Source organism: Triturus cristatus, chromosome 5_1 (assembly GCF_964204655.1).
Source record: "Triturus cristatus chromosome 5_1, aTriCri1.1, whole genome shotgun sequence".
Taxonomy (NCBI): domain Eukaryota; kingdom Metazoa; phylum Chordata; class Amphibia; order Caudata; family Salamandridae; genus Triturus; species Triturus cristatus.
The window spans coordinates 428,993,984-429,009,774 of NC_140587.1; the positions used below are offsets into that span (position 1 = coordinate 428,993,984).

Sequence of the window (15,791 nt, forward strand, 5' to 3'; positions counted from 1 at the left end):
CTTTATCAGGAGGAATCCAAAGGCAGCTGACCCTTAATAAATACAGGGGCAGATGGAGGAGCTTTGTATTTATCTACTCTAGGTGTGAGGATACGTGCCCTAATCGGATCTTTAAATATTTCATCTGCATGCCTCATCATGTCCTTTAACATGGGCAAAGACAGTTGTGTGAATTTCCTAAAGTTTCAAAAACGTAATCTTGTTCTAGGTCTTCTTTATGTAAAGTGACCCCCTGATAAGAGGCTGCTCTGGAAATTAACTCTTGATATGAGATGTTATCAGGAGGGGCAGGTTTAGCTGGAAACAGACCAGGATCTGTGTCGCCTGGTGGATCAAGGTTATAATCATCCCATGGGTCAGGTAGCTGATCATCATGGACTTTATTATCAGCTATATCTGGATCTATGTCTAGGGACCCTGGATGTGTAATGGGTCTGATGGTGGAATGACATGTATTGGTGGAGAGGTTGGAGGAATATTAATAGGACTAGTCGCTATGTCCTTTCCTCTTTAGAGGTATTCTATACTCAGTGTCTAACTTCCTTTTGGAGGTGGCAACACTAGTGTAGTGGTAAAGTGTCCAGTTTTAGGGTTAATGTGTATTATCTTCTGTTCCGGATCCAGCTTGTGCTTCATTTTCCCCAGAATCGGCTCTGGTGGCTTCAAAGGAGCATCTTTGTCTTTCGGTACTGAAATTTTCGGTGCCGAGATGGACTGGTCTTGATCTTTCGATGCCAAAATTTTCGGCATCGAGGGGCTATTATCTCGGTTTGAGCCCGAACAGGGTGGCTTGATTTTATATGTCAGTGCAGAGCCAGAAGATGGGGTGTTGGAATCAGAGTATCAGTGCCTACCATGGCCTGATGGCAGTGGTGGCCCAGAAGCCTTTGGCTTGACTGGAGTGGGTTTTGTGGGCAAAGGGGTTTTGTTACTCATGGCACCCTGTCCAGATGGAACGTCGTGGGACAGTTCGATCTCCAACACCAAATCGGAGTCCTGAACGGCAAAGGCCTCCTCCTCTTCCGCCGCATCCATCTCCTCTTGTTCATTCTCTTCGCAGAAGATATTGAAAGTTTCTTTGATAGACAGTTGCGTCGCAGTCATCTTCTTTATGCTCCGGGGAGAGACAAAGGTTACAGACCTTATGAAGATCGGTGTGCTGGTATTTAGAATGGCATTTAGGACAGAATTGGAATGGCATTCGTTCCATCGGTGGAAGACTCGATGCAGGATCTTTGAGTGGAAACTGTAGAAGATCTAGGCCCAAAGGCCGTGGTCAGAGTTTATGGATAATGAAAGTTTCCCGAAGTTCTTCAACACGCAGAAGACAGTAAAGCAATCAAAAACAATACCGACGAATGTAGAGTGAATTGCGAACCAAAGGAATCCTGATTGACTGTTTCAAATTGGAGAGCAGCAATACACGGTCAAACCAGATGGCGGGAAAAGTTGATGCCCATGCGCACTATCACTGAAAGAAAGAGTCCCCTTACCTCATGACTGGAAAAGACTTCTTCAAAGAAAAACAACTTGCAAACATTCAGACTCAACACTAGATGGCAGGAGTAGGCAAAGCATGTGTATCTATAGCACACATGCCTCGAACGCCCATCTCCTCCATCTTCAGAGAACCCCTTTTCTGATAGCCCCGTCCTGTCTGTATTCGCCCAATATTTTATCCCTGTGTACCAGAGTTTTTGGTCTCAAATAGGAGCATGGGACGGAAGCGTCAAACGTATGGTCTCATGGAAGAAAGTATATGGCAGGTCAAGCACAACTCTAAAAGCATGCTCATAAGCTTAAATGGCGTTGAGGAACCCCATGGATCCCACAATGACCAGATACCAATCTCTGAATGTCGATCCCCCTGACGAATCCCCTCAAAACCTCATTCCAATGCAGAGGCATCCATTATCACTGTGGCCACCGGAGAAGGAGGTTGAAACGGCTTCCCTTGAGACACGTTGCCCGGAACACTCCACAATCACAGCTCCGCTACAGTCTCTTTGGAGATCCTGACCAACTCCGAGATCTCTGTTCTGTTGAAACCACTGCCTCCAGAGGCACCACTGGAGGGCCCTTATATGCCAGAGTGCATTGTTGACCAACAGTATGCAGGAAGCGAACAGACCGAGCACGAGCAAGACCTTCAGGACTGGAACAACCACTCCATTCTGAAAATGTGGAAGCATAGCCTGAATGCCTTAAATATTCTGTAGAGGCGGGAAGGCACGACTCACAGTAGTGTCCTGTAGTGCCCCTATGAATAGGTCATGCTGAGAGGGCACCAGGGGAGATTTAGGTTCATTTATCTAAAATCCCAAGTTGTACAACAGTTGTGTTACTTGCAAATGATGCCACACCATCTCCGATGGCTTCGCTTTGATCAGTCAGCCGTCCAGATGGGGTAAAACAGGAACTCCCGACCTTCTGAGATGTGCAGCCACCACAGCCATCTCCTTTGTGAAGACTCGAGGTGTGGGAGTAAGGCCAAACCCAAGGATCGCAAACTGGCAGTGTTGAGACCCCACAGTAAAATGAAGATCATTCCGACGCAACTTCAGGATGGGAATATTAAAATACGCATCCTGTAAATCGATCAACACCATCCAGTCTTTCTTCTATAGCGCAAGAAGAACCCGAGACAGGGTCATTATCTTGAATTTCTTCTGCTTGAGGTAAAAATTCAAAACCCTGAGGTCTAGGATCGGCCTCAAGAGACCGTCCTGTTTGGTAATCAAGATGTACCGGGAATAGCATCCTTGACCCCTTTCCTGCTCCATCTCAATCACACCTTTTTGTAGCAATGACAGAACCTCCTGCTGGAGAAGCAGAAGGTGTTCTTCCGAGCACGAGCCTGTGGGGGGTGATGGGGGGTAGGGTAATGGGGGGGGTAGGGTGGGAGGGGGGTAGTGGGGGAAACTCCCGGAAGGGCAAGGCATACCCATTCTCTATGATGTTCAACACCCAGAGATCTGTAGTAACAGACCTCCAATGTTGTGAGACGCCCGTACTCCCACGGAACAAGCATGCTCTAGAATGGTGGAGCAAGAGCTGCTTCCCTGCCGTGCCAGTAGGAGGCACAGAGGAGGAGGAGACTTGCTGTTGTGCTACACCCCGCAGACTACCTCTCCCTTTCCCCTGTAAGATCTGTACAATGGATTTGCCTTCTGTTGCTTGGCACAAAATGAAAAGCTCCTCCCAAAACCACAAAACCTGAAATATTGTCCAAAGCCCTTTGGCTGAAACTTAAGTCCTAAAGACCTTACCATGGCTCTACTGTCGCTAAAGCTCTACAGTGCAGAGTCTGCTTTAGCCCCAAACAGGTGAGATCCATCGAATGGCAGATCTAATAAGATGGCTTGGACATCAGGAGAGAACCCTGAACCCCGTAACCAAGCTTGCCTCCTGGTAGCCACAGTCGATCCCACCTCCCTGGCAACCAAATCAGCAGTGTCCAGATCAGACTGTATGACCTGGCAGGCCAGACCATGTGCATCCGTTAGTACCTCCGAAAACTGCCCTTTAACTTACTCAGGCAGTTTTGGAAGCACCTCCCTGGCAGAGTCCATCAGGGCGTGGATGTTGCGACCCAAAAGGCAGGTGGCATTTCTTGACTTGAGGGCCATACTGCCTGACGAGAATACCTTTTTCCATGCGTTTCGACTCCCTATCTGCAGATGTAGATGAGAAGAAACCTGCAGACTGCTTCGAAGAGCACAAGGCCTGGATGACCAAACTTTCTGGTGAAGGATGAGTTAACAGGAAAGCAATATCTCCTGGAGCCACCTTGTACCTCCTTGCCACAGACCTGGACACCGCTGGAGCAGACATCGGTTTCTGCCAGACATCAATAATGGGCTCAGTTAAAGCCTCGTTAACAGGGAGTAAAGTCTCCTAGAGGAAGGAGAATGGAGCACCTCTATCAAGATGTTAGATTTTAATTCCGCTGTGGGAATGGCAATTCCAGCAGATTTGCTGCCTTCCTGATCACAGCATGATAAGAGGTCACCTCCTACGCTGGGAGACCTTTTGGAAATGAGGACACCCATTCAGGAGCGGTATCCGGGCTACTAGCCTCCTGCAAACCTTCAAAATCCTGATCAGGATCCACAATCTCCCCTTCCTCAGTCTCTTCATTCTCTTTCTGGTATTTTTCCTCTTCTTGCCAGGCGTGGTGCCAGTGACTGTGGGATTTGCGATGAAGGGAGGTTTACCGGAAAAGCAGTTGATGCTGGTCGAGGTCGAGTCAGTGCCGGTTCAGAACCAGATGGCACTGGGGAAGATCCATCCAGTGGCACTCGCCCTTCCAGAGATTGTACCGGTGTTGAAAATCTCGGTGTCGGAAGAGGCCAACTCCCAGGAGCCATCGGCATAAAAGGTGCTTGAGGGAAATGAGATGGCAAACCTCCCAGGGAAAATGCCAGCAGACCAATGGGGCCAAGAGGCGCACCAGTAGGGTTTGCCGCTCTGGTGAGCAAGCCGAACACTGCATTTAAAAAAATGGGACAAATCTGTACCTGGAGTTGGGAAGGCAGGATTCAACGGATCTGGCACTGTAGGCTCTGAAGCAGCTCAAGGAGGCAGCACATTCAGTTCTGGCTGCGGTGCCGGAGACCCTAGAGCCAGAGGAGGATTGGTCGGCTTCGGCAACTGTGGCGGCGTTGCTTCTCTTGAAGCCAGTAGAGTCACCGCTCTCTGAGCAGGAGACAGGCCGGAAGTCACCTCAGGAGAAGGAGATGAAGAGATTTCATATTTCCGATGACGCCTGGGAACTGGGTACACAGACTTTGGCATCACATCCTTTGACGGACGACACGAAGACGCATGGCGTCGCTTTTTCTTGTGCTTCTTTGACGACCTCCAAGTATGAAGAGTCGGCAACTTGGAATGGGACCTCGACATTCTTCAACCCCTTTTATTGCTTCTTGGCCATGAATAATTTGGCCTCCCTCTCCTTCAGTGCTTTAGGATTCATGCGCCTGCATGATGAACACTCCTTGACGTTGAGGTTCTACAAGAGAGACCATAAACAGTCTTCATGGGGGTCAGTGATCGACATCTGGCCCCCACACTCCCTGCATGGCTTGAAACCACATTTTCTCTTAGTAGCCATAGTCTATGCTACAAAGACACTATGACTCGCAACAAAAACTCCCAGAAATGGAGAGCCCCGGAAAAAACAGGCGCGGAAAAAAGGGAACTGACATCAGCACTCCGATGAGGTCTTTTTATGGCTCCAATGACACGTGGAGTCGCAGGAGGAGCCGTTCCATTGTGACATCCTCGTTGACGTGGGAGAGCTGAGGAGAAACATTTAAGTGGAAGGCTGCACATGGGGGTAATTCAAATGATGAGGAATCCATAGGCAGATTTATCTATCAGAAATGTGAATCTAGAAAAGATTTCAAGCTACAAAACTGAACATACCAATCACTTTCATTCCCTTCTCAGACATTGTAGACCCACTGGCAGAATGCATTTTGAAATATGAATTCAACCCATGTTCAGATGGAAGTGCTAAAACATTCCAAAACACCATCTACATGTCTCACTTGGAAGTGCAGTAAAGAAGTTAAGAGTCCTGTGCATACAAATGAAGCAATACAATGTTCATGAGAGAAACACTACAATAGGAGGCTCTGTACTGGTGAGAACCATGTTTTGTGGTCTCAGGGAGCCTATAGTTTAGACAAATGATACCATTTTGCAGCATAAGAATCAGAGACTCTGGAACAGACACCGATGTATAATCTATGCCAGAATGTGTATTGAAAGAACAATATTTTACTGTCAAGAATTATTTCTCCATGCACATTATGCTCATCTAGACATTTAAGCTCCACTTCATTCAGAAACTAAATATGCAGTTTCAAAAGGCTCAAAAGTGAGTTACAAGTGCCTGGGCTATGAGGACATATTGTATTTGCCTGTAACTAGACATCATTGTGGTTCCCATAAATGGCTAAGTCAATAAATGCAAACATTTCAGCATCCGATCTTTGGTACATAAAGGAGCAAAATAAAATTTCACATACCTAGCAGAGCACGGTTATTAGAAGCAATTGTTACTAAGCAAAAGGATCTCTAAAACCATAAATAGGCAATGGAGACGGCAAGTTAATATTACAGGTCCCCAAACTCAAGGATGTAATACCTATCCAATAATGTAATCAGGAAAGAACTCTAGCTTTCACTTAAAATAATCCCTCGGCTTGCCATGTCAGCAGTATGCTTCAGGGCAAAGTGCACCTCCAAATGACTTTGTAGGTCATGAACTGCAAAATATACTTTATTAACTAGCAATTGGTTGGTCTGATTATTAGCCAGTCCCAATGTTAATTTAGCTCTGACTGTTCCATTAATTAGAAAGGCAATGCTGAACCTGAATGACAAAGGCAGGCACTTTCGAACAAATAAAAATCAATTCCCAATTCAACACATTCAGTATTAAGAACTTACTCTGCAAAGGTGGAGGCACACTATTTTGCTTATTCAAACTGGAAACATCTGCCTCTTGTAGCAGCTGTGGCACTTGGACGGATACCTTTTCAGAATTATTCTGTGATACAGTTACAGATGGCTCAGTAAAAACATCTAGCGGACAAGATTCTTCCTCGTGCTGTTAACAAATATGGAACAAAATTTAGCTTTCAGAAACAGCTACTCTGTCAAGATAAATTACTTAATATAGTCAGGAAAATGTTACTTATCTGTAACAATCAGTTTACAGCTTGAGTGCTGTACATTCACATATTGTGCAAACTACTGTCATTAGTGTTGGGCGGAGAATAGAAGTTTTTATTCCTAGAAAAAGAGGTTTCAGTCTTGAGGTGACCTGTGATACCACCCATGAATCCTACAATCCACCAAGTAACATACACCACCTCAGATTGTATTTTTCCCCACACCATGGGTAGGTGTATATGTGAAGATGCGAAACAGCACAAGGTCTCTGAACTCCAGTCTGAATACGCATTAGGTAGCAAATGTGTTAGTGATGTTAGCACTAGTGTTAGAGAGCTTGCACCCAGAGAGGTGAGTGAAGTGCATGTGAATCTACAGTACTACAAAATGCAAATCAATTGTTACATCTAAATGTTAATTAAAATGAACATAGACTGAAAAGCAGCCCCTACGTCCCTCAAGCGATGCCGTGGGAGAAAAAGCAAGAGACACGAGGAACAGTATTTTGTTTTAGTACATTTTGGCCAATATGTACTTCTTATCAGGCCTGAATGGCCATAACGTAATACGTGGTGCATGTGTGTGCGTATGTATGTCTGTATATGTTTCTGAGTACGTATGTATGTCTGTCTGTATAATATATATATATATATATATTTTCCCACACACAAATATATATAGTGTAATCTGAACCTGTGACATAGATAGTTATAGTTAGGACCTATTTTCCATAGGAAATCCGCAACATTCTATTCCCAATAAGTCTGGCGCCGATTGACGAATCTTCGTGAAATTTTCCAAACTTTTGTCCAGCTCCGCTCCTATCCTGAAGGTTTTGTGGTGATCCGTCAAGCGGGGGCCGAGAAAAAGGGGGGTCCCAAAACGCGTTTTCCCAATGCAATTTCCCATTGGATCTGTTGTCGCAGCTACAGCCCGAACCGCTGAACGGAATGACACCAAATTTGGCAAAGAGGTAGTCCTCAGTTCAGACTCGTGCCTTTTGCATAAATGGTGTGAATCTGTTCAGTAGTTCCTGAGAAAATTAGGGTAAAAAAGTTAGTGATATCTGGCCGGGGAGGATCCGCGGACCCTACCTGCACCGTACGCGCCCCCTCCCGATTGCGCGCTGAATGCTAACTGGCTGTCGAGTGTCTCTCTACATTCGAAACCAGGAACTGTTGGCGACCATTTTCTGCCTCGGTAGAAGCAAGGGGAATAAGTGTGTAAAACATATAAAGGGGGCAAAGTGGAAATACTCTGACCCTCTAGAGGTGCTTAGGGGGTCCCCCTGAAGGACCCCCTGGGGCCCCCCTTTTAAAAAAACAACTGCGAAATGCGCGCATGGTGCGCGCATCCTATCGCGTTGGATGCACGGATCCTCTCGCGGTGGGTTTGCAGATCCAAAAACATGGAAAAAAATATATAAAATAAAGTTTTGCACATAGTTAAAAAAATATTTTGAAAAATATAAAAAAAATATGTTTGAAAAACCCATTAAGTTCAAATAATATTTAATTTTTAAAAGAATTAATTGAAAAAATATGTTTAAAAATGGTGATAAAGTATTTTTTTTTAAATGTAGTTAATGAAATGACACTGAATTAGAAAAATATAGAAATCCAATCAAAATCATTAAACATGATATCTTCAGAGATAAGTTATAGATAGGAATTAGCATTTAAAAAACCTTTGAAATTCACTGAAAAAAACATAGGTTTCATGCACGTTATAGTTAGGAATTGGCATTTAAAAAACCTTAGAAATTCACTGAAAAAACCATAGGTTTCAGGGGCGTTATAGTTAGCTGGACATTTCCCTCGTACAAAACCCTAGAAATTCCCCTGTTATAGTTAGTTCAGCTAACTATAACTCGCGCCCCCGCAATGCACTGCTGATGACGTCACATTACATCACTCATGACATGGTCAGTGACATCACTGATGACATCACTGATGACGTCATCCATGTGATAAATTAGTGCATCTTCTCACACCCTAATATAACCTTTGATACACCGACTCAAAATTTCAGACGGCCATTTTGACAACCATAGATACTCCAATACCAATAACTACTCACCCACTCATTGACTTTAAGGTCTACATACATGTCCACTCACTCACCTCTACAGTCACTCATACTTACAGTCACTCTGTGCATTTATACACCTATATAGACACTCACACACAGCCAATCATCCATTGAGGTACTGACACATCTAGTCAGTCATGCAAATAATTAATCACAGTCCAATTTACTCACCTATACAGTTAAACACACTCAAGTTCACTTACTCATAAAAATACTAACACATTCTGTGTCTTCCTGCAGAAAAAACAAACAGCACATGACACAGCTATCCTTGCCCTGTGGCGCATACAGCCACTCCCAAAATCACACACTCACATATAGTTATATACTCTTACACACACACATATACACTGCGTTTCACATATGTAGTTACTGACACATGTACAACTGAGATATACATTCAATCACTAACACACCCATACATACACTCACCCAACCATACAGTCCATCACAGATGCACTCTTAAAACTATGCACCCAGTGAATCACCCACTCACATCTAGTCACAGAGTCACACACACACCCTACCCACACACACACTCAGGCACCCATACAGATACTCAGACAACCAATCAATAACCCATATAGACACTCATAGCTATTCACAAAACCATGCAGTCACTTCTACACCAACACACAGACACATACAGACATTCACACAGTTTAGTCACTAGTCTGCAGTAAGATACATTTAATGACTTAGAGTCAGTTACGCACCTAGAAAATCATCCATTCACACACTTGTACACCCACTTATTCTTCAACAGGCCTTTCCCTATATATATTAAACATAATAAAACTATTCAGAAACACACACTCAATGGATGATGTCATCAGTGATGTCATCAGTGATGTCATCAGTGATGTCACCAGAGATGTCACCAGTGAAGTCACCAGTGAAGTCACCAGTGAAGTCACCAGTGAAGTCACCAGTGATGTCACCAGTGATGTCACTGACCATGTCATGAGTGATGTAATATGTGACGTCATCAGCAGCGCATTGCGGGGGCGCGAGTTATAGTTAGCTGAACTAACTATAACAGGGGAATTTCTAGGGTTTTGTACGAGGGAAATGTCCAGCTAACTACAACGCCCCTGAAACCTATGGTTTTTTCAGTGAATTTCTAAGGTTTTTTAAATGCCAATTCCTAACTATAACATGCCTGAAACCTATGGTTTTTTCAGTGAATATATATATACACATACATACACATACAGACACAAACACTGGAAAAAAACAGAGGTTACAGGGGCGTTCTAATCAGGTTAACGTTTTACCCACACAACTGTTCTAGTTATACTTATGTCAAAAAGCTAAAACTTGTGGCCTAAAGATTCTTAGCAGAACGAGTTACAGTTTCTTCAGATAAGTATAACTGCCAATTTTCTATGGATTTGTGTGGGTAAAACGTGAACCTAACTATAACATCCCTGTAACCTTTGTGTTTTTTCAGTGAATTTCTATGGTTATCTGAACATAAAGGAATATATACTTACAGTACGTTAATACAACCACCACTGCAAACGACCGACAGTGCCTGCGCGGACCCTGGAATACCTTCTTGAACATATAAACTTTGGGTAAAATGTAATTCAAGCAAGCATAAGGAGAAAATGCAGCCTGATACGCAACATTGATCGAGGTTAAAAAAGAAGCCTGTTCTTTTAAGAACCGGAGAAGCACCCATCCCCACAATATCTTGTAATGGTAGTTTGCCTGTGAGTCAGCTCATTTTTCACCGCTCCTTCAGGCAGGATATCTAAACACCTCCAGTGTTTTCTTCAGACCTTTGAAACAACGGTTTCAATCTACTGCGTTTTTTCAAAGCATTTCACTCCACATATTAACATACCTTCAGTTGAGTAAAACCATTTTTCTTTATTCTGACACCTTTATCTAGTCAAAATGTCTTCATTATTTACCAACTGCCCTTCATGTGGAAGAAAGAAGAAAAGTTCAGATGCTCACAAGGTATGTGTGGTTTGTCTTTCACCATCACATCAGACAAAAGGATGTGACATTTGCAAGAAAATGTTAAAAAGGACACCTAAAGACAGGAAGGGCATCAGACTACAGGGTCTAATGCAAGCCCTGAGAGCAGAAGAGAAAAAGGCAGAAAAGATCTTCATCTCATCCTCTTTGGGAAAAACACCGAAAATCTGTTAAAGACTCCCACAGAGGGAGATCTATGGATAGAAGATCTCCCAGACAAAGTCATCACTCTCAGACACCAATCATTGCTGTCGCTATCGAGGGGTTTAGCAGCAACACATCACCACCGTTGACCTCAAGACTAACACTGCTGTCAACGCTTAAGACCACGACTGTCGATGCTCAAGAGCACAACCGCTCCAACTTCGCCGCTTTCAAGCTCTCCATCGACATGATCTCACGGTCAGACGTCAGAACCTCGCAGTCAGACGTCAGAACCACTTCTAAAGTTAACGCCTGTAGTTCACTCACTCTCCTAAATGAAGTGATTGCAATGAGGAAAGCTGTTTTCCAAGTGAGGAACTGTACTTCACATTTGTGCATGGGTTCAAATGGTGGACCCGTTAACCTTGTGAGGACAATGTTAAGATTCCACACTGGGGAAGGTGGAAGTCTTGGTGGTATAACTCTTTTTTAGCCCTTCCATAAATGCTTTGACGAGAGGCACTCTAAATAACGATAAGTGCTGCCTATTTTGAAGGTAAGCTGCTATGCCAGCGAGATGCAGTCTGATGGATGTGTAGGCCAATGCTGACTGCTGTAAATGTAATGGGTAGCAGAGTATGTTTTGAATGGAAGCATCAAGAGGGTTGATGTTATTGCAATAGATAACAAAACTGTTCCATTTGGCTGCGTAGTAGGCCCTTGTGGTAGGCTTTCTGGCCTCTCTAATAATGTTCATACAGTCTGGTGGAAGGTTGAGATAACCAAACTGACTGCAGGAGCCAGATCGCAAGGTTCAGTTGTTTGGGATCTGGGTGTTTGATTTCTCCATGGCTCTATGTGAGGAGATTGGGAGTTAAATGTAATTTTTGGTGTGGTACGAGAGATAGTTCCAACAGGGTTGTAAACCAGGGTTGACGTGCCCATGTTGGAGCCTCTAGTATTAGAATGAGGGATGTTTGCCTGAGTTTCCGAACCACTGATGGAATGAGTGGGAGAGGCGGAAAAGCATAGGCAAATATCCCTCACCAGTTCATCCATAGAGCATTGCCTTTGGACAATGGGTGTGGATACCTGGAGTGGAGGCTTTGGCATTTTGCGTTTTCGGGTGTTGCGAACAGGTCTATGTAAGGGAGTCCCCAGGCTTGGAAGTATGGGTGGAGAACTTGGGAATGAAGTTCCCACTGGTGAATTTGATACCTCTGCCTGCTGAGGAGATCCGCAATTTGATTGTTGACTCCTGGGAGGTGTTCAGCTACGCGATAAATGTTGTGGTAAATCGCCCACGTCCAGATGTCTTGGGCTAAGTGGGACAGTTTGAGAGAGTGTGTCCCCCGTTTCTGTAAGTAATACATAGCTGTCATGTTGTCGGTTCGGACTAGAACACATTTGCCAGACAGGTGATCTTGAAAGGCTTTGAGAGCTAGAAAGATTGCCATGAGCTCTAAATGATTGATGTGAAGCAACGTTTTCTGTTGACTCCACAGCCTTTGCACTGTGTGTTGTTGAAGATGAGCTCCCCAGCCAGTGAGAGATACGTTGGCTGTTAATACCGTCTGTGGAACCGGGTCTATGAACGGCCGTCCTATTGACAGATTTTGGGTGTTCCACCACTGCAGAGAGCGAGGAGTACCACCTCTTACCAACACTATATCGGTTAATAGACTTTGTGAATGGTTCCACTGACTAGCTAAGCATTCCTGAAGTGGGCGCATGTGTAACCTGGCGTGGGGCACAATCATGATGCAAGATGCCATCATTCCCAGCAGTTGCATAAACACTTGAGTCGGAAGCTATTGAGTGGCTTGAAATTTCAGAATGAGCTCCTGAAGGTTTCGAATTATGGCTGCATTGGGAAATGCTAGAGTCCTTCGAGTATCCAGATCGGCTCCAAGGTAATCCTGAATTTTGTTTGGCTGAAGTGATTTTAACACATTGATTGAAAATCCTAGCTGGTGAAGCAGCTGAATGATTACGGAAGTATGTTTGCGACATTGCTGGTAGGTGCGGGGTTTGATGAGCCAGTCGTCTAGATAGGGGAAGACATGTATGCTTTGTCTTCTGAGATGCGCCGCTACTACCGCCAGACATTTTGTAAAGACCCTGGGGCAGTGGTGACTCCGAATGGGAGCACATTGAATTGGTAGTGTTGACCTGCTACCACAAACCTGTGAAATTTGCAGTGAGCCGGATGGATTGGAATATGAAAGTAGGCGTCCTTTAAATCTAGTAGAAAGAAAGTCACCCTTTTGCAAAAGAGCTAGTACCTGTTGCAGTGTTACCATGTGGAAATGGTCTGACTGTATGTAAAGATTTAGTTCTCAGAGGTCCAATATGGGTCTGAGAGAGCCGTCCTCTTTTGGAATTAGAAAGTAAAAGGAGTACACGCCTGATCCTTGGTGTTACGGTGATATTGGCTCTATGGCTTGTTTTAGTAACAGGGATTGTACTTCTTGTTTGAGAAGGTCTAGGTGATCCGGTGAAAGTCTGTGCGGCTTTGGTTGAATGTTTGGAAGAGTGTTGATGAACTCCAGGAAGTAACCAGAATGGATAATTTGGAGAACCCATTTGACTGCCACTTTGGTAGAAGTTGTGACAGGCGTCCGCCCGCAGGTGTTAAATGGTCGGGGGGGGGGGGGGGGGGGGGGTGGAGAACTATGGGCAAGTCACTGTTTTGTATTGGAAGGCGAGGTACGTGTATTGGAACCTCTACCTCTGCCCTTGCTTCCTCTGTAATTATCTCAGAAGTAACCCTTGGAACCCGAGGGTTGGTTATTGCCTTTAAAGGTGGACGCCGTGCCTGAGGAAGTAGTTTTGGATCCTGCTCGATAAAATGAACGACCAAAGGAACCACGCCCTTGTGGATACTGAAGTGCTCCCATGGATTTAGCCACTTCAGTATCCTCCTTCATTTTGTCCAAAGAAGTGTCTACCACTGGCCCAAAGAGGTGTTCCTTGTCAAAGGGTGTGTTTAGTATGGAAGTTTGAACATCCGGTTTAAACCCTGAAATGCGCAGCCAGGCGTGTCTTCTTAAAAGAACACTAGTGTTCACCGCTCTGGCAGATGTATCAGCAGCATCTAATTTGGTTGTTAGCAATTAACTTCCCCTCCCGAACAGGTCTTGTACTTTGTATTTGTGTTCTTGAGGGTGAAATTGAATGAGTTGTTCCATTTCATCCCAGCGTGCGGGGTCATAGCGCGCTAGCAACACCTGTGTATTGGAAATATGCCAGGAGTTAGCAGCCTGGGAGGCTATCCTCTTTCCTGAAGCATCAAGGAGTTTAGACTCCTTATCCGGGGGTGGTGCATCTCCAGTAGTCTGAGAGTTTGCCCTTTTATGTGCATTAGAAACTACTAATGAATCTAATGGCATTTGACCTTTTATGTAGACTGGATCTGATGGGGCAGGCTTGTATTTTTTATCTACCCTTGGGGTAAGGATAAATGACCTAACAGGATCCTTAAAAATGTTGTCAACATGTCTGGTCATACCTTTTAACATGGGCAACATGTGTGTAGACTTTTGTGTATTTTGTAGAGTCTCAAAAAGGAAGTCCTCTTCAAGGGATTCTCTGTGTAGTGGGACTCCATGGTAGGTAGCAGCCCTACCTAACAATTTGACAAATCCTACACTGTCATCTGGTGGAGAGGGTCTGGTAGGATATATGTCCAGGTCATTGTCAGTGGAAGAGTCAGTATTACAGTCATCCCACACATCTCCAGGCTGATTATTATCCCCATCAATGTCAGGTGTGTGTGTGTGGTGGTGAATGTTCAGGTGAAGTTGGCACAGGTATAGTCTGGGGTAGAGAAGGTGAAGGAAGAGGAAGTGGAGGGGAAGGATTTGTCCCTGACAGTTCTCTTGTTCAATGGTATGTTGTATTCCTCTTCAGTAGTAGCACGTCTTTTTAAAGTAACTTTAATGGTGATGTGTCCAGTCTTTGGGTGTATAACCAGGATTTTTTGTTTCGCATCCGGTTTGTCGAGCGGATCACCGAAAACATGTTTTTAGGTGACTTCGGCATCTGTGTGTTTTGGCTCTGAATGTTTCGGCGCCAAAGATTTTTTGATTGGAGTTTTTGGATCCAAAGTGTGTTTCGGTGCAGATTGAGGATATTCGGTGCCAGACTTTCTTCAGCTCAGTGCCTGATTTGGCATGGGGCTTTTCGGAGCTGGAAGGCTTTGAACTATGCAACGGTGCCGAGCCCAAAGGCAGGGCTTCGGAGGCTTGTTCTCGACACCCACCGGGGCCAAAGGGCACAGGTTGGTGCGGAGCCTTCTTCTTCGATGGAAATGAAAGGTGGGGCGAGGTAGGGGACTGTACTCACAGTATGTTGTCACTGTGGAATGTCTTCATCCTCATCAGAGCAGTCTTTGGAAACAAAGATGTTTTCCTGTCCCTCATCGGCTTCGGTGGGCTCGCCGCCTTCTTCCTCTTCTGATTGAGGTCCGAAGAGGTCCGGAAGGGAACCTTCTTGTTGTCTCTGCATGTTGTGTCGTCGGGCTCGATGATCGCAAAGGGTTTCCTACAACTATGGGAAAAAATAACCTAGTGGCTTAATTCTAGCTTCAGTCTAGGTCTTAAAGTGCAGATCGTTAAAAATATCTGTTAAGTTTCCATTCCGCCATACAGGAGTATAATAGATCAGCCTCCCCAGTCCAAATAGACGCTGTATATATGTCCATATTCAAAAAGCTGTAAGTAATGTCTTAAAACTGACCCTTTTATAGTATCTATAATTTAACTGGTGCCATAGGCACCCCCAGGCATCAGGACCAACCACTAATTCCCATGGGGTAGGGTATATTGTTCGCGCCCTGCTGGTATCAATTCTCAAGAGTGCTGTATATTGAATTA

At 44.6% G+C, this 15,791-nt stretch overlaps 1 protein-coding gene across 1 annotated transcript in view; it reads right to left on the minus strand.

The window, feature by feature from the left end:
- Positions 1-15,791, minus strand: part of MTDH (metadherin) — a 381,806-nt gene that overhangs the window by 23,154 nt on the left and 342,861 nt on the right. The window contains exon 11 of the mRNA XM_085605211.1: positions 6,463-6,622. Coding sequence (XP_085461337.1) covers positions 6,463-6,622 — 160 coding nt within the window. The remainder of the gene's footprint in view (positions 1-6,462; positions 6,623-15,791) is intronic.